General features: G+C 36.3%; 1 protein-coding gene across 3 annotated transcripts in view; it reads left to right on the forward strand.

Annotated features, from left to right (window-relative positions):
* RGS12 (regulator of G protein signaling 12) overlaps positions 1-18,224 on the forward strand; it is a 78,708-nt gene extending 60,484 nt beyond the window's left edge. Inside the window, exons 13-17 of one of the 3 annotated variants that reach the window (XM_062493343.1) lie at positions 517-621; positions 2,111-2,203; positions 2,726-2,879; positions 5,482-6,099; positions 17,863-18,224. In XM_062493343.1, the coding sequence (XP_062349327.1) occupies positions 517-621; positions 2,111-2,203; positions 2,726-2,879; positions 5,482-6,099; positions 17,863-18,224 (1,332 nt within the window). The remainder of the gene's footprint in view (positions 1-516; positions 622-2,110; positions 2,204-2,725; positions 2,880-5,481; positions 6,100-17,862) is intronic. The other 2 variants (XM_062493344.1, XM_062493345.1) reach the window with 2 other exon arrangements.
* Positions 18,225-19,157: the final 933 nt, after the last annotated feature.

Genomic DNA, 19,157 nt, shown 5'->3' on the forward strand with positions numbered 1-19,157 from the left:
TATTATGCTGGAATACCTTGGAATTTGAAGTTAAATTTGTGGTATTTCTAGTATGTATGCTGTCTTAGCTGAACCAGTCCAAGTTTTTAAGAAAACTGAAAAGCATGTTGGTGTAAAGGTAACTTCATTAAATGAAATTACAAAATTAATGAAATACAATCATTTTAGAAAAAAAAATAATATTAAATGTCTTCCAAGAAACATGATTTTCTGAACATACACACTAATGGTGCTAGAGTATTTGAGCACATTTACAAATGGTATGATTTTTTTTTTCTCCATGGATCTTTTTTTCCTGAAATACCATTCTTCTCACAGAACAGGGTTATACTCATTGGAATCAAGGTAGTTTTACACCACTGGAATAAACATATTTGTAAGGGTAGAAGGATATATTGAAGCTACTTTGAAGCATTAAAATGCTTTGCTTTTTTTCTTTTAAAAATGTCAGACTGCATAAATTTGTTCTGAAAACAGCTTTCTCTCTATTACATACAAACTGTGATCCGACTTTAGAGTGGTGAGCAGGAACCACTTGATCTTGGTGTCCCTATATCCAATCTGGATGGCCAACGGGTTGTTCTAGATGAAAAAGAACCATCGAAGGGTAGAGGTGAGTTTGTATAAAAGCTTTTGTTTATAGTTCCAAGTCAGTTTTCTAAACCCTGACTATGATTATTTTTTCCTGTTGATGTGAAGGTGAGGTAAATGTGGTTAAATTTAGATCTATCACATGTGGTGTATATTCTTTTTAGCTAAAAAGCAGTGCAGTTTCTGAAGATTAATTTAATCTGTGATAGCAAGTACTTTTACTGTTGCTGTATGAAATTTTGCAGTAGTAATGTTTGATTTTTTTTTTTTTTTGGTTTTTTTTTTTGTTTTTTTTGTTTTTTTTGTTTGCAGTCAGAGATCCACACACAGACTTAGGAACATAGTGCCCAGTAATAATAATGAGAATAAAGTGCCAAGTATCTTCTGTGCATTTGGCAGTTATTCAGTAAGGAACATTCTGTGTAAGGAAATCAGATGCAGTTTGTATAGCAGTTATATATGCTGCTATCATAATGTTCTTCTTAAGCATGAGAAAGTAGCAGAGCCTGCTTCTCTGGTTTTTAGTGATGATTGCTGAAAATAACACCAAAAAGGTAAAAAACTCATGATTACACTAGGCAACATAATTGGAAAAATAAAAGTTTATCAGTTAAACAGTTGACAATCTCTTGGCACAATTAACACTTTAGATTACTGTAAGCAGCCTTGAGAGTAAAGGTTTGGTTCCATTAGGAGACCTTTTCAGACATATCGAACGCTTAGTTTCAAAAACTAAATTAGGTATGGTTAAATTAAATAGACTTCGAGCTGAGATCCTCTTTGAGGAAGAGCAGGGATTATAAAGATGGAGGTATTTATTGAGGAGAATCAGATTTGTCATTTTTCTAACCAACAAAACCAGTTGTTATTTTGAAAAAAGTTTTCAATCTAAATACTCTCACAGATAATTAGTTTAAGGATTACAAGTAAAGACTAATCCTAATAACAGCTGCCAGCAGCTGTAAATGCCTAAATCATAGAGGATCATTCTGGCAGTGGGTTTGTTCTGTGGCAATGTACCAGTGAAAGAGGGCTATGATTCTGTGTTACTGTATTTGCTGTAGGCAGATTTAATTTGGTGGAGCCTCTTGGTCACTTAGATGGCCAGGAAATACAGCAGTGTCTACAAAATGATGTGTGAAAGGGGATGGAGAAGATTCAATGTGGCCTTTCAATGGTCTTTTATGCTGATTTTCTTTTTAAAATTATAATTCTGAGAATTGCAAACTGGATTACTGAAGTATTACGATTATTTGATCTAAAGCAACTGAAAATTTAGTACGTTAAGTGAAACTTCAGCATCTTTTAACTTTAAAAGTAATGCCAGTGTGAGGAAAATCTGAAGATGGGAGGAAGAGTCTGGTAGGTTTTTACTGAAAAGTATCAGGGTTATCAACTGTGCTCACTCTTTATTTTCTGAGTACACATTAGAGCAATTTTAAAGCAAAAATCTGTTGTGTCCATCATTGTCCCTTAAATCTTGCTGCTTTGGGGAATTACAAATTGCTGGTTACAGAAGGTATATTTATGTTCGATGTTTACAGAAAAACAAAGGGGCGTGTTAGTAAAACAGACTGCAACTGTATCTTCTTCAAGAAGTCAAGGATCTACTGTAAGTCTTCTGCAACGATTTTTCTCCATTAGATCATCTTCTGTTTCCTTCTAGAATTCTATATCAAAGGCTGCATTCACACATGATTTTGAATCGGCCAAATTATGTCACTAGATTGAATATAGCTGTAATCTGTCTGATATTTTTCCACTGTCAACAGCATTTTTTTGTGAAGAAACTTATCTTCATGATGAATCAGCTAACTCTCTCACTGTGTTGTGTTTGTTGTTTTGTGTCCCATTGGCTTATCTGTGTTTGAGAATGATTGAACTACTTTGTAGTTCAAAGGCCCTTTCTGTTATGTGAATTCTTCAGAGCAAACAATATTATATTTATTTCTACGTTTTTTGGGAACTGCTATGGCAAATTCTCTTTGCCGTAATCAAGACTAAACTAAAACATTTGTTATGGTGTTAGAGAAACGTGTTTCCAAAATAACTTTCCTCATTCCTTTAGGCCATATTATATATACAATGATAGAGCCTGAATGTAAGTAGTACCTTAACTTTCCTTCTAATGCAGGGAGAGGGAAGAACTCTAGGAAAGTCTAATTCTATCAAAATGAAAGGCGAAAATGGAAAAAATGCTAGGGAAGTCCGGCTGTCAAAGAGAGAAGACTCTATTGCAAAGATTGGGAAAAAAAAATGTCAGAAAATAAATTTGGATGAAGCAGAGGGTATGTGAACTTTCTAGCTTACATATTAACATAAGTAGTCTTAGAAAAATTTTGTGTCTGTGTAGGTACCATGTGTTTTGTACTGTGTTGTGAAAATCATAGTCATGACCATTATGTTCTTGTTTGGCGTGTTTGAATTGTCAAGTTTTCTGAAGCTTAAGGTAAAATTTTAATACCTAAACACCAATGTAGGTTCCCAGTGGGATTTTCAAAAATGCGGGGTACCTAATTCCTATAAAATAAAAAGGAATTAGTTACTCAACTGCAGTTGAACATCCCATTTGAGACTCTTTGTAAGCTGTGTAGAAGCTTGGCTTTCTGTTCACCTCTATATAAGTGTTTGACAGGCACTGCACAGTAGTGTAGACCCAAATGTACTCAGGTAAGAATTTTTGTAAGTTTTCTACTGAACTCTGTAACAGCCAGGACAGTGCAGCCTGACTGCGGAGGAGTTGTGATGGGCAACAGGAAAACTTGCATTCAGCAAATGCACCGAAAAGGTGTTCAGAGGTAGAAATAAGCAAAGAGGTTATTGGTAATCTTGCATTTCCTGAGTCCTATTTTTGCCTTTGTTACATGTTAATAATTCTGGTGATATCTCTGGAAAAAATCTCATAAGAGAATTTGCTTTTGTGTAGAAAGATGTCCATGGGCAAAAGAGAAATAAAAACGATGTAGCACTAGAAATTTTGGCATGACACCCCATGCCCTAGGACATGAACTGATTACCTGTCTGTCAGCCCTACACACTCCTCCCTATTTTCCCATGTAGATTAAAAACCTCAAAGGAGATATTTGAGGCACATACTAAAATTTACTGCTGAAGTTACTCCGTTTGCATATCCAGAACCTGGTTATGCACATTTATAGAGCAAATGAATGTTTACCTGTGAATGTTCATCTGTGAATAAATGTCCACTGACTAGAACTGAAAAAAATGCTATGGCTAAAACTTCTGCTGCAAAATAGATGTTTTTAATATAAGTGTCATTACAAAATATTAGTGCATTTTAAATTATTTTCTGTTGCTTACTCTTTTGTTAATTTGTTTTCCACATTTTAATACTTTCATTTTTTTTCCTAGGACTGAGTTAAACATTAACATAATTTGAAAACTTCAGAATTCGAGGCTTTCACATTTTATTTTGAGTTTTGTGAAATTTGTCAAAGTTTGGAAAATGCGTACCAAATGTTGTAGACTGTTTTTTAATGCAGAAACAAACAACTGTTCTATGAACTTTGAAATTTCAGAAACATTTTTGTATGACACATCTTAGAAATGTTGCATGTTTTAATATGCCTACCGCCATTTTGCAAAACTTTGGCAATAAGAAGCATTTTGAAGCTTCCATCTTGGCTACGTTCAGATTTTACGGCATTTGAAAAAGCATGTTAAAAAGTCATTTTTATGAATACATTTCAAAGCCTGCCAAATATGAGTAGAGGATTTAGGAATAAGGTCATACAAGTGCAAGTGTATGACTTTGTATTATGCTAAGTTAAAACTGATACTAATGTTCTGTTGCTTTATTTCTTTATGGCTTTTGCTTCGAACAGTATTTATAAGCTGGGTAGGAACTGTTGATTTTAATTAATCTGTTGGAGATGGCCTTTTAAAGCATCTTTTAATATTCTGTAGTTAAAGTGCTTTCTTCTTGAAAAATTAGAACATGCAGAGACCCTATATTATGAATTAAATATTTTTATATGTCTATGTTTTGTACCAAAGAGTTTGTTTATTGTCGCAATGCTTCTTTTTTGAGGAGTGGTATAATTCTTGGCTTACAACTGATAAGTTTCTTGTTGCCAAGTTTTGAAACTTTTTAGAACAGTGTTGATCTACTATGAGTATTATTTATATACAGAAACATATTAAACCATTGGATATCATTAGGGACATGATCAGAAAATCACTTCTAATTGTGTTAAAGCCTCTTAAAAAGCTGCCCCGTTGCTTTTGATGATGATTCCTTGGATGGTTACTGACTACCTGTAAGCTACTGATTCATAGCAGCTCCAAGTAAAATGGAGTTACTTAAATTATCATCTGATCATACCCTGTGATGATAACATCCTGGTTTAAAACTACACCATGAATTGAATTTAAGCTGTGATAAAATATAATTACTCTGAGAGAAACTCAATATAACAAGGAAGTTTGCAACATTCTGAATCTTTGAATGTTCAAATGGCATGCTATTTTTGAGTTAAGATGGGTAAAACCCATCCAGAATATAAAAACGTGCACCCATTGTCTGTAAGACTAGAGCCTTGTTTTGTATAAAGAATGAAAAAAAAAATCCTGCGTGTGTGTACAGATTTATTAACTGCATAAAATAGAAGACGTGTTCAAGGCTCAGTGGATTGCAGCTGTTCTAAACTGCAAAACTCTTACAATAGCAATGCTGATGGTCTTAATTATAGTGATGCTAGTGAACATTGCTGCAATTGAAAAAGTTCCTAATTAACATGGGATCTTATTTCAAGGCAGCATTGAAAGAATTGAAGATCTTCATGGAAAATAAATGTGCTGAAAATGTACGTTTTAATGGCATTGCACTTTCTGACAAAAACTTGTCAATTTTGGGTTTTTCCCCAATAGAATTTTTTGAACTCATATCCAAAGCACAAAGTAACAGAGCAGATGACCAACGTGGACTTCTAAAGAAAGAAGATCTTATTCTTCCTGACTTTCTTCGTTTACCACCCACTGGACCAGAACCATCCTCATCTACTCCCACAGGTCCTAAAGGCCTCAGCAAGCGAGTTTCAAAAAGTGATGGCAGTGATGGATGTACATCACCCAGTGGAAAACAGGAGTCCGTGCAAAACTTTAATGAAAATTCAGTAAAGAAAATGGGTTACTCAGAAAACAGACATAAATCTGCTTTGGCAGCACTCCACAGCCAGAAGACTTTCAGCATTCCCTTTAGTCCTCCGTTGTCTCCAATTCCACACGCGCAGGAGAACAATGGCACAGTGTGGAAAAGGCAGTCGAGAGAGTTGCAGGCTGAAGGCATTCAGATGGTAGATGATGAGAATGTGGCAGACTTGACTCTTGTGGCTGAAGGAGATATCAGTAGCCCTAACAGCACTTTGCTACCACCGCCGCCACCGACGCCACCGTCAGACATCAGTAAACTCACGGAAGCCAACTATCCACCCCCAACTCCTTTTGCAGGTAATCAGGAAAAATCTGGATATCAAAGATCCAATTCAGGTATTTCTAGATTTTAATAGCCTTTCCTTTTGTGTGAAACTACTTTTCCTTGGCACTGTTAATCGGTATTTGGCACCCATTAAAACAACAAAGAAAATTCTCTCTGCACCTTATTTTTTTTTAACCAAAAAAAAAAGGAAAAATATTTTAATTGCCTTAGTCTGTTCTAACTGTAATACTTCTGGTTGCCTTTAACAATGTACTTTTGTTTGGATTTGGCATATAACCAAAAATGGCCACATGCAGACAAACCTTTCAAATACATCCACGTGCTATAATTATCTCATTCACCCTCAGAGTACAAAACAGGGTATCAGCATTTTGAGCTCCATAGCACTGTTGTGTTCCAGATTTTCTAATCCATTTCTCATAATGAGATACATGATTAGGGTTTGGAAGTTTAAGTACTTTAACAAAAACCCTACTTATGTGTTGAAAATTGCAATATTGTTGATGATTAAAATTTTAAATGGATAAGCCTCAACTTAAAATATATTTCACTACTAAATTTGATATTTGTGACTAAAGATAAAAATGTAATTTTTTTTAACCCATACTTTGCTACACAGAGAAATAGATTGCATCTATCACATTTTCTCCAAGAATATTCACATATCAAGAAGCTTACTGTTAGATAATTTTAAAGAAAATACGTAACTTTTTTAGGATGTAAGTTTCATGGTCTAGCAATATCACAGAGCAATATTAGCCCAAGGCTGAAGTATGGAATTTCTTTATAAACATGGACTCTAATAATGATTGCTATTACCGGAAACAGGAATTTGAAGACAATGGGTGTCATGACATTGACATTTTGCAGTCATTGAACTGTGCATTTTAATGTAAAATATAAGAAGAGGTATCTATGTGCTACATTTATTTTTGATGTTTCACAAACATGTGCCATATTTGTATGATCACATTTCTTTGTGATGTGGGAATATACATTTTAGTTATTTATCTTTTTACACAGAGTATTTGATACTGTTCTTTATCTGTATGGTTGATGATTTGTAAATACTTCTTTGGTTGTTGGATGCTTATAAATGGCAATGCAAATTATTTCATCCTCTTGGTATTTTAAAAGCCAATTCCTTTATTAGTAGTATCTGAGAAATGTTCTATAAGCATTACCACTTAATTTCTGAAACTGAGTATTGGACAGATTTGTAACCAGTGCCTATGAATAACAGAACCACAAAATGTACTTCAGACATATTGATGTATATATGCATAGATTTGTGTTGGTGTCTTTCTGATAATATGTCAAGTGTACAACATAGGTATCAATTTGCATATTTTTCAGTGAGAACTGTTAAAAAACCATTTGCACTTAAAAAAAACTTCATGAATTTAAAATATTTTAATGCATGCCATAAGTTTCTGTGTAACCACTGAGCTGTAGCTTTCCCTTTTCCCACTTTCTACTTTTTACTTTGTAGAAATCTTTGTGTAGTTTTCACATGTATTTTGTATCCTTGTTCTCTCAGGAGTAATAAATTCTAGCTCTAGTTACGCAAACTGGTTTTAAGCTTTCATTTTCTTCGTTATTTTAAAATTTCTTTTGATTCTGGATTAAGGATTCTGATTCAAATTGCCTTCTTATAACAAACAGATTAATAGATACGAACTAGTAATTACAATGAGACAAAGCTGACAAACATTAGATTTTTTTAATAATTTAGTCATCAAAGGTCACATGCTGTCTTGAAATGCTGATGGGTGTCACGTGAAATCCACAGCATTGGCCTGTGCTCCAGAAGCCAGATAAGACAGGAGATTTCTTTTGAATTAGTCATAACAGGAACTCCTGAAAGGAGAATTTCTTCTGTCTTTGGGTTCTTGGGCTAAACTTTATATTCATTACTTTCCTTCTTATTTTAAACTAAAGCAACTCTTCCCTGGTCTTTAAGAAGTGATCCGGTGATCTCAGCTCATTTGGTGTGGAGTAACCAAAGTAACCACTTCTTTATTTGGTATCTTGGGTAAGAAATGAGGGGTTGGTTGAGTGCTGGAGGCCACACTACTCTTCTCACTGTTTGAGATGGGTCCTATGTAACAGCACTGTGAAGCCTAATTTAAAAAAAAAAAAAAAATCTGCAGAGAGGCTTGTTGTGCTGTTAACTAGGTCTCATTGTTTTCTTGGGGCTGAAAATCCAGTTTTTCCAAAAGTCACTGAGTTCCTGTATATTTGTGGGTCTCCATGAAAGAAAATAAAGCAGTTGAAAGTCTTATAGCAGTTCCCCTTCTAAAATTATTCAGACTTTTTCACAACAAATAGTTTTTTACAACATATACTCCATATTGAATTTAATTTTTTAAAAAGTGATTTTAATTAGCATGTATTATAACTAGTGTTCTCTACTTTCAGTGGTGACTGTGTCTTATTATTCTGTCATAGTCACCCATGAGAATAAGTGATCAAACTAATTTTGAAAAACTAAAAATCTGAATTTCTTTTAGCTTTCTGACAAACCAGATTTTTTTTAGGAATAACAAAAATTTTAAAAAAATATGTAAAACACCTTCCTTTTTTGGCTGCAATCTTATTGCATATATTAGCTGTAATCTACACTGCTCTCACAACACACTACTATTTAATGGGAACTGTTTTCTATAAAAGAACGGTGATTTTTATGGAAAAAATTTGGGCTGAAATAAAACTTTTCTATTTTCATCATTGCAGTTTGCATGGTAAAGCTGTTCGATGATGTACATAATTATAATAAAGACTTCTGGAAACTCTCTCCAGTCAAGAATCAAAATCTCAAAGGACTAAATCATTAATAATGGTTGCTTTTTTAAGTGCTTTAATGGTTCTTCATTCATAACCCCTGTCAATGGAAATTGCATTTCTGATTGGTTTATTCAGTTAAAATGTTGGGATAAAAAGAAAAATGCCTACATAATTTGAAGACGTCTCTAGTCTTGGTTCCAAATTGGCCTAAAGAAAAATGACATGTGTGCTTGGCTTGCACAGGTTGGGCTTATAAATGCTGGGAAAAGGACTGGGAGGAATGAAGGGGTCCCTCATGTTCTGCAGAGGGAAATTTGCTGATGTAGTAAAGCCAGGCCAGTGTCCATCCTTCTTATGAGTAACACTTGAGGTTTATTTCACTTGATGACCTAGAAAGCAAAATAGGAACAATGGAAGGTGGCAAAATAAGGTTTGCATCACTCAGAACTTTTGAGAACACATTTTCAAACTCAGTTCTTAATTTCTGAAATAAGATAAATGTTTTTATATCATGTTTATTACTTAGCTATGAAGTAAATAACAAATCAGTTAGCAGCACAGGAGTCATTGCTGATTCCAGTTGCATTACTCATCAAGAGAAAACGTCTTTATTTTGAATAAGCCTGCTAGTTCTGGCAAATTTCCCACTTTAAAAATCAGAGGTTTCTGGAATCTGAAGACATTCTTTCATGTCTCTGCAAATAATGGTGGTGCCTACTGTGGAAGAAATAATTTTTGTGTGGTGTGATTGGCTTGAAGTGATGTGTTCATTTTTGAAAGTGTTAAAATGCCAATTTAATCTCCTTGGCTTTTTTGTTTGTTTGTTTTCTTGTTCTTTTTTCAATTGCCTGGTATAGTCTGGGTACTTTGAATGTTGTCCAGTTTTTGCCCGAGGGGTTGGGCACCCTCATTACCCAAGTGCAGAATTGCTGCCATGGGGAAAGGCAGCCTTTTGTCTCCTTAAGAGCTGTGGATATTAAGCCACAGGCCTTGCACTGGGTTGTTTATTCAGCAATATTCCACTGATCTGAGTTGTTCATGATGATTTTTGCCTCTACTACAAAGTAGTTGGGGATTTAGACATGATAGCAACTGGGCTTTTTCAAGGAATACCATTTCATCCTGAAGTAGGACAATTTGCAGCAATCCAGATTGACGTGCACAGACTGCAGATTTGAGTCCATCAAATTGTTCATCCTTCTCTTAAAAAAAAATCCTGTTGTTTTTGGGGCTTTTTTTTTGCAGCTAGAATTTTTCTCAAATTCTCATTTGAGAATGAGAATTATTCTCAAAATGACACTACAGTTGCAGTCAGTGGAGTTGTATACCAAGTATAAAGGTTTTTTTTTTTTTTTAAGGAGATGTATAGACTGGTTCCAGCAATGCCATTGAAAAGTTTATTCAAAACTAGCTTATAACAAACATATAATGTCATTGGTTAAGATGAGCCAGCTAGGGAAAATAAAAGCTTGGTGGACTCTTGGTAACTATGCTTTAGTGAAAGCATAGTCTGTGGAAGTTAAGGAAATAATTTAAACAGTCTAAAATCTAAATAGGTTGGGTTTTTTTTAAGAAACCACTTTGTTTCTGAAATGGATATACAATTGTACCCTCAAAGAAACTTGCATCCTTTCTTACTGGAAAGAAATATTTCAGAAATGGAATAGTTTGTACCAGCACTAGGATAATTTTGTTGTGAAAGATAAATTATGCAGAAATAAAATGCAGGGTAGTCTCTCAGAGTCTAGGACTGGCAATTGTTCCCAGTGCCAAAAAAAAATTAAAAAAAAAATCCCCAGCTGATCTTTTTTATTATTCACAGAGAGGATGCAGTACCCCACAGCTGAAGAATAGTGATCAGATAATTAGAATAGAGATTGTGTTAGTTCTGTGACTTTCACTTTTTTGGCTACTAAATTTTTCCATTCTAATGATAATGAATTCCAAGTGCAAAAAAGTTCATGATGGTTAAGGAGATTAGGAGGAGATTAAGAGCAATAACATGTCTATATTCAAAATTTGAAAATAAGACTTTGTTTTTGTAATAAATTATACAATATTTTATATAACTAACATTTTTATAATCTCTTAATTTGTTTGGCATATTTTAGAGACAGTCCAGTGGTGGTCTCTGTATATCAAGATAACCACGTTAATAAAAACATAAGTAAGACTTAAAGAAAAGGAGGTGACTATGACTCAAAAGATATAAGAATAATATAAATCATTATTTTTAACAAAGGCTGTTTTCTTGCAATAGCTTACATCCTTTAGTGGTTCTGTGTAAATTTATAGAAGATAATTGGATTCTGGATCAATATAAGTACTCATGAGAATCCAGGGATACTAAGGCTGGGATGTGTTAATCCTCTTTTAATCAGAGCATGATTAAATGGGAGAATTACATGTAGTACATGTTTTGATCAACAACAGAGGAGGAAAGTTTAGAGTAGACAAATGGGAAGCAAGGAAGAGCTTGGGGGATGATTATTTGAAATGTAAACTTATTTTGATCAAGCAACAAGATGAACATTTTAGAAAGAGTTGCAAATTTTATCACTGATTGGATGAAATGTTAGAAAAATGACAACTGCACTTTGAACCAAATTCACATGGGCTAAACCCAGATCTACTCAAACCCATGGCAGCATTTGGATGATGAAATGAACTTCATTAAATTATTGGTTAAAATGTAACCGGTAGCCCAGCAAAACCACATTTTAGACTTGCATTAATTGAAAAATAAGCTAATGAATGGCAGATTAAATTAAAAGGGATTAATGTAATTCCATCCACTATTTCCCAGCATAGGACTCTCTGCAGTAATTAAACCTGCTGTTACTGACCACTGATGGAAAACCAAAATGAAGGTTAACAATAAATGCTGGAAGATCACACTGAGGGCTGAACATGTGCAGGCTGCTGCAGAGATGTTTTATCATGTCTGCTGCTTGGAAAGTTGTCAAAAATTGTTTCAGTTTGAGCAGTGGAGAAACAGAAAGCTTGAGCAAATTGGACAGTGTTATTGAGGACATGCGTGTGTGCCTGGATCAAAATTCAGAACTTTAATTATTCTTGGACTGCCATGTACAATGTAGGGTCCCTGCCCTCAGCAAACACTGGTTGCAGTCTTCCCTCTTGTATCTGTATGCTACTGGTGAGCTCCCTCTTCCATGTGGTGTTCCAAATTTGTCTTTCTGAATAATGTTTGGTTCTTCATTCTTGTGAATGCTTTGCAGATGAGTGCAATGAAAGGATTTCCATCTGCCCATTTCTAAACTTAATGCTGAAAATATATTCCCAAAATTCCCAGGAAAAAGTTAAATAAACTGGTAGTGTAGAATATTGCTGCTTTGTAGAATAACCCATTTCCTGGCTCGGTGCCTTCATTTAACTGAGTCAGATATCAAGGCACTTAGCATATGCTGCAGTTTTTGTTTCATCATGCAAGTGAAATTCAGCATATAAAGTCGAATTTCCTTTGAAAAGATTTAGCATAAACTGTAGGTAGGAATCTTTTATTAAATCCACTTTCTCCTCAGTGCTGTATCAATCAAGAGATAAAAAGAAGGAAGTTGCCAAAGAAAATTTAACCTGTAGTATTCTAAAACATAAGTGTAAAGTATCCTTTTCCCCTCAGAAGCATAAATCACTTTGCAAACAAACAAAAAAAATTAAAAAAAAATATTCTTGCAGTAGTAGCAGTATGTCAGCCGGTGTGGAAGTCATTAATCTACCACTTAAAAGAATCCATGTGAGGGAGAGCTAAAATGTAGAAGCAGCATTTCCTAACAGTTTAGGATGGGAAGGGATAAGTGTCTTTCCCAGAGTGAAACTGCCAGATTATGTCCATGTTAAGGAGAGGTTACTTATGCTGATGTATTTCTGGGACCCCAAAATGAGCACCACTATAGAAGTGACCATCACAGGGCTCCTTTTTTGCATTCTCATGTAAGAAAATGCTCTCTCAGGCAGTGTGGTGCCACCTTGAGACAGGCTCCATGGAGTCAGAGACTGGGACAGTCTCTGCCCAGACTGCCATGTTACAGCACCCCCAGAGCCTTGCTGCTTTGGAGACTGAGAATGACTGATTACATTTGGGGGTGGTATATGTCTGTAAATCACCTGTTCCGGGAATTGCCCCTGAAAACTTCAGGCTTCTTTTCACAAGAGTTATATTCTAAGTTTTCTCAAATACTTAAACAGATTTTTGTCTGCTGTAAGTCAGTGCAAAATCATTAATCTGGAGTTCATTCCCTTTAACTGAGATCAGACCCCCTCTGACATTAGAAGTCAAATGCTTGCGATCAATTGTATGAAAATCAGCAGGATATCACTATCTTTCAGTAGAAACTGAGAGCTATATAAATAGTTAATGGTTTTGACAAGAGCAGTAGGATTTTAGCAAAGGTAGAGTGATGAGTGAAGCACTCAATTTACATGAAAGATTTTATTAAGAATTGTAACTAAAATTTAGTACATTGAAAATAAATGAATTTATTGATTATGGTGTAGAAACAATGTAATTGCAAGGTGTTTTGAGCAGACCTTTAAATCCCCAAGCATCTACATTAGACTTGGGTTTGGTTATACGATCCTGTAATCTACATCTGGCAGTTAATACTGCTCCTGAAATTTCCAGGTTTTTTGTGACTTTGTCTCTGTGTGGAATTCGGCCAAGTGTTCTCTTATTCCTAAACTACCTGGAAGACAATATCTTGTGATCTTTTGCTTAGATCTTAAAGTTTGAGGGATATTTTAGTATTTTATACAGAAGAAGAAGATTTCCCTTTTTCTCTCTCTATAAAGATAGTTCTCCATAATGATAATTTTAAATTTAGAGTGCTTGAGAATAATACTTAAAATCCAGTTAACACAAAAAAAGAAATATTGGTAACAGAAATCAGAAGAACAGCCAAAACAGTGCCTGATTGTAGTCACCATTGGAAAAATGCAGATGGGTGCAGTTAAACCTTCTAAGCAATCATTTGGCTGTGAGTCTGTAACACAGCAGATCTCTGGTTTAAGGACAAAAGATGACCTGCATATTCCTACCTTTAAACCAGCTGGAACATATTAATGGGATCAGATACACAAGAAAATTCCCTGAGAGCTGAGTGGAACGCTTAGCAAGATAGGAGATTACCAATAGGTGTGAATGTGGTATTCCAGCCTGGAAATTCACCTGTGTGACTGCCACCACAAGCAGTGTCTTCCTTTCTCTACTGAAGTTAGGTAGGACATCTGAGAGATTAGATTTGGGAAAATGTAGTAACATTGCTGACATGCTTCATACATGGCAAAACATCTGCAGAGCTCTCCATGGAGGTATTCATCACTTCAGTCAAGAATATCTGAAGAGAAATTTTACCTACAAAGGCCCTCTGCACCTTTGATATCGCCTTGCACAGCTAAGTGTCTTCAGGTATTTGTTATTCAAAAAGAAAACATGAGAAGGAGACCAGTGCAAAAGTGTTACAAACTTCACTGAACCTCATTATTAAGCTCCACTGAGTACATGCAAATCTTGAGTCTACTAAAAAACTTGTGGGATACAATTACACACAAGATGGTTGGGCAAATCCCGCCTATTATTTGTGTTAAATAGCCTTGCTCCATAAAAGCTTTTTCTTAAAAAAGAGAGGTAAAAAATTACATTGAAATATTTTTTTTCTGTGTAGTGCTAGTCTTGAAATCATCTCCCTATTTGGTGAAGATGAGCTAAGATCTTTTCTACCCTGACAGGAAAAGTGAAATAATTTTGACAGTATCATCCCTTAGTAATTCCATATTCTTTTGAACTGGTATTTTAGGCAAGATGTTCTCTATTACTGCCCTGGCTCTAGTAGTAATTTATTTGATGCTACAGAGAAATTTCTCCTGAAGAGGACATTAACAGAAAAATATGTCTATAATAGGCTGTGTTCTTGTTCAGATGAGCTTATGTCTTGTGAAGCCTGAGAGCAAACATTGACCTTATTTTTGCTGTGTTCCTATTAGACAATGTGCACAACCAGTTGCTTTGAGTGGTGACTCAGTGACACCATAATTCCAAGACTTAATGGCATTTCTTATATTTAACTGTAGAAGAGCTTAGCACCCAAATAAATACAGCAATACTTTCACCTTCCATAGTGTTCCTTGGCAGGACTTTCCAGCTCTTTCATCTCCTGTATTCTGTTAATGCAGGCTGTGTATTTTGACTGTGGAAAGTCTTTCAACCTAGTCCAAGTCAACAGATATGAGACCTTCCACCCCAATCAAAGATGTTCCTTTGCATGACATTTTACAGGAGGATGTATTCTCAGTGCTAGGACAGCTGGATGACTCATGCTCCATCAATGCCATGTATTTGTGGTAATTTGTCATTAGTAGGCATTTCAGCAATTTGTAGCTCTTTTAAAGCAACTTGAAAGGAAAGTCACAGGTCTTCCTAAAAGGGGCTAGAATAGTAGATTAAAGAGATCAAGAGAACAATTCAGTACATTCATGTTAAGATAAGCATTTCCAGAATGGAAGAATAGCATTTTGCAGGCAGCCATGCAAGCAGCTGTTAAAATTCAGCCCATATTCAGTTTCAGTAGGGAGATTTAAACACAAAGTATAACATAGTCCCATTAAATGTTAGCTGCAATTTAGTAGGCTGGAGTCATGCTGGGCTAACAGGGCTGTGAGCTTTCTGCCTCTATCTGCTCAGCTGATTTGTTTGGAGTTTGATCTAATTCCTCTGAAAAAACAGCAAGCATTACTGATGCGAAATACCCACATTATTCATGTGGGGTTTCACTGTAGCTAAAACACTAAGCATTGCAGTACTTAGGATTTTAACTTATTTTTTTTAAATACAAAGCTTTAAGCCTCAAGAAGACCGTGGAGTGGTTTGATTGAAACAGTATGAAAGTGCTTTTTTTGTCTTTTAAATTTGCATTTCCTGCATTCTCCTTATCAAAAAGTTCTTGATTACAGTTGATTATACATGGAAATTTCTTTTCCGTGCATAAAACCATACCGATCACTTTGTGGGGTAAACACAAAATATTTGAAAGACAGCTATAGGATTTAACCACACTAGTTTCATGGGATTTGTGTGGCTAAACATGCTGGTCAGGCACTTGTATTTACTGTGGCACAACATTTGAGAATGCTTTGGGTAAAGCATGTCAGATAAGATGGTATCTTTTAAAAGATGGATAAGAAGATATATGGAAAAGGGGAATTAAACATGAAATGGAAAACTCTACTCAAGTCTCCTTAAAATGATCTTTTTTTTTTTTTTTCCCCTGGGTCTAAGACAGCTGCTCTTTCTCTTTGAAAATGTTGCCCCTCTTTATATCATTATGAGAGGAACCTCAACTGCAGAAACCAGGTGGTTAACTGTGGTGTGAATCCTGAAATCAACTCCTTCATCCTTCCCTTCTTGCTGCTCTTGACACAGCTTAATCAACTTCTGTATATTTGCTTTAAGAAGCTCCTTGTAGTTTGCAGGATCACACCTAACACAAAACTGGCTTTTGGGAGCTCAAGGGTTTAAACTACAGATGTCTTGGGATAGTGACAACTTTGTGTGTGTAGTGTAGAGAATAGGCCTGGATCTTGGCAACTGTGATTTTAGATGTAGCTTAGGTGTTTCTTGGGTGTCCTCAGACCTCAGAGGGTTGTGTCCCTTCAGAGGGACCTCGATAGGCTGGAGAGATGGGCAGAGAGGAACCTTCTGAAATTCAGCAAGGGCAAATGCCAGGTCCTGCCCCTGGGGAGGAACAAGCCCATGGACCAGCACAGGCTGGGGGCTGACCTGCTGGAAGGCAGCTCTGCAGAGAAGGACCTGGGGGTCCTGGTGGACACAAGCTGTCCATGGGCCAGCAGTGTGTCCTTGTGGCCAGGAAGGGCAGTGGAGTCCTGGGGTGCGTTAGGGGAGCAGTGCCAGCAGGTCAAGGGAGGTGATCCTGCCCCTCTGCTCAGCCCTGCTGAGACACATCTGGAGTGCTGTGTCCAGCTCTGGGCTCCTCAGGACAAGGAGCTCCTAGAGCAGGTCCAGCAAAGAACTACTGAGCTGGTCAAGGGTCTGGAGAGTCTCTAATGAGGAAAGCATCAGGGAACGGGGCCTGTTCAGCTTCGAGAAGAAACAACCGAGAGGAGACCTCAGCAATGTCTGTAAATATCTAAAGGGAGGTGACAGAGGATGGAGTCAGGCTCTGCTCAGTGGTGCTGAGCTATAGAACACAAGGAAAGGGGCAGAAACTGATGCACAGGAAGTTCCACCTGAGTATGAGGAAGAACTTCTTTACTGTTCTGAGCACTGGGACAGACTGCACATAAAGAATGTGGGGTCTCCCTCACTGGAAATATTCACAAACCACCTGGACACAATCCTGAGCCATGTCCCCTGGGATGACCTTGCTTGAGCAGGGAGGTGGGACCAGATGCCCCACGGGATCCTTTCCAACCTGGCCCATCCTGTGATTTGGTGATTCTGCAAAGTTGTTTCTTTTATTCTTGTCCTGTAAACTGTGGCCCCTAATTACTCTGTTGCAGTTCAGGGCAGTGAACTACAACTTCAAGTAATCCCTTATTAGTCTGCTAGGGAATTAAGCCCTAGCCAAGTAAAAATACTATCTCAGCAGGGTCTTGAAAACCAGTTCAACTGAAGGAACATCTTCCCTTCTGTCCCAGTGGAAGGTCTGTATTCTCCTCCTTCACCTTTGGATTTGTCGATGTGTGAATTTTTTTGTTTTAGAAGTGTATAAAATTGTACTAAGTAATTATTTTTAATGGAGTCTTTTAAAAAACTCTAAAAAAATGCTACATTAAGACAGATACATATTAGTATTTCACATTTATCCTTGAGATCTTAGTGTTTAGTTACCTACATGGTACATCAATGAGTCTCTTTGGTGGATGAATATCCCAGCCGACTGCCATTAGGGCCTCAGAGAAGGATGCAATATTGAAAACTGCTAAAACCAGAATATATAACTCTCCTGTTTTGTGTTTGTTTTGTTTGTTTGTTTGTTTAATTCTTCTGTTAGGTGCAAATAGAAAGAAAAATTACTCACAAGGGACTTCAGGAAACTCCTGTGAGCAGAGCTTTCACAAAGCAAAGCCCAGCAGAAGCTTTAATCCTCCGGGTGTGAGAAGGACCCCTGGAATGGAGCTCCCTGTAAACAGGATAATTGATGTGGATGGGGTTAAACTGGAGGACTCTGGAACACGCTCCTGTGATGATTCCAAAGGGAACCTCAGCTCTGAAGGTTATATCTCTGAACTGAGATCTTGCCAAGGAAGGATGAGGACTGGAGTTTACAGGACGTCAGATCTTCCATCTCTGATAGCTGTCAAGACTGAGAAGAATAAGGCCACAGAGAATCAGTACAAAGCTACTTTTGTTTAAATCTCTGCTTTTAATTAAATTTTCTGGTATTTTGCTCGGCATCAGCAGCAATGGAGATATGTCTTAGAGACGTGTTTCTGCAAGATATAAGTGGTTTTCAATATCCCCTTTCCTTCAAAGGACCTGCTAGAGACTGACTCTTCTGATATGAGTTGGAAGCCCTAGAATGAAAAATAGTATTCCAATGAAAGTATTGAGCTATTTGGTTTTGCTTTTTTTCCATTTCTGTATGATTGTCCCTGGGATGATTCCATTGAACAGTGCAATTAAAATCATGATTTCAACCTTACCTTTCTTGTCTTTATTCAGGACAAACTTACTTTAAGTTCACCTGTCCAAACTTTATTTAAGATAATTTCAGTTTAATCTTTTAATGGTTTTCTCTTGTTTTCAGTATTCCCTGTGTTTTAGCAGATTTTTGAACTGTAATTAAAATAATTTACTGGTGTAACAAAGGAGTATTTTCTTAATACCTTCTTGTCTGTCTCATAACATTTGGGAAAAGGTCCAAGTGGAATTCAGTGCATTGCCTGGATATATGCAATAAGACCATTGTTATACAAGCAGCAAGAAGCAAAATAACAATAACAACCACAACAACAAACCAACAAAAACCAACCAACCAAAAAACTCCAAAACAAACCAAAATGGTTAAATTTCTGTGCTGGGAATAGTAGCTGCTTTTGTAGCCAACACTGGAGATGTTTCCATACCAGAGACATATATCTAATTACACAGTGGTGTGATGGTGATTGGGACCCTCATCATCACTGCTCTCAGTGCCTTTTAACTTTGGGAAAAGGCAGTTTGGTTACTGCTCTTTCAATAAGGATTCAGTGCCCCTCATTCTTCTTGTTCGTTTTAGTTTCAGTTAATTTTCTAGCCTTAGGTGGAGTTCTGAGAAAGAAAAAATATTTAAGACTACTGAACATG

Source organism: Cinclus cinclus, chromosome 5 (genome assembly GCF_963662255.1).
Source record: "Cinclus cinclus chromosome 5, bCinCin1.1, whole genome shotgun sequence".
Classification (NCBI taxonomy): domain Eukaryota; kingdom Metazoa; phylum Chordata; class Aves; order Passeriformes; family Cinclidae; genus Cinclus; species Cinclus cinclus.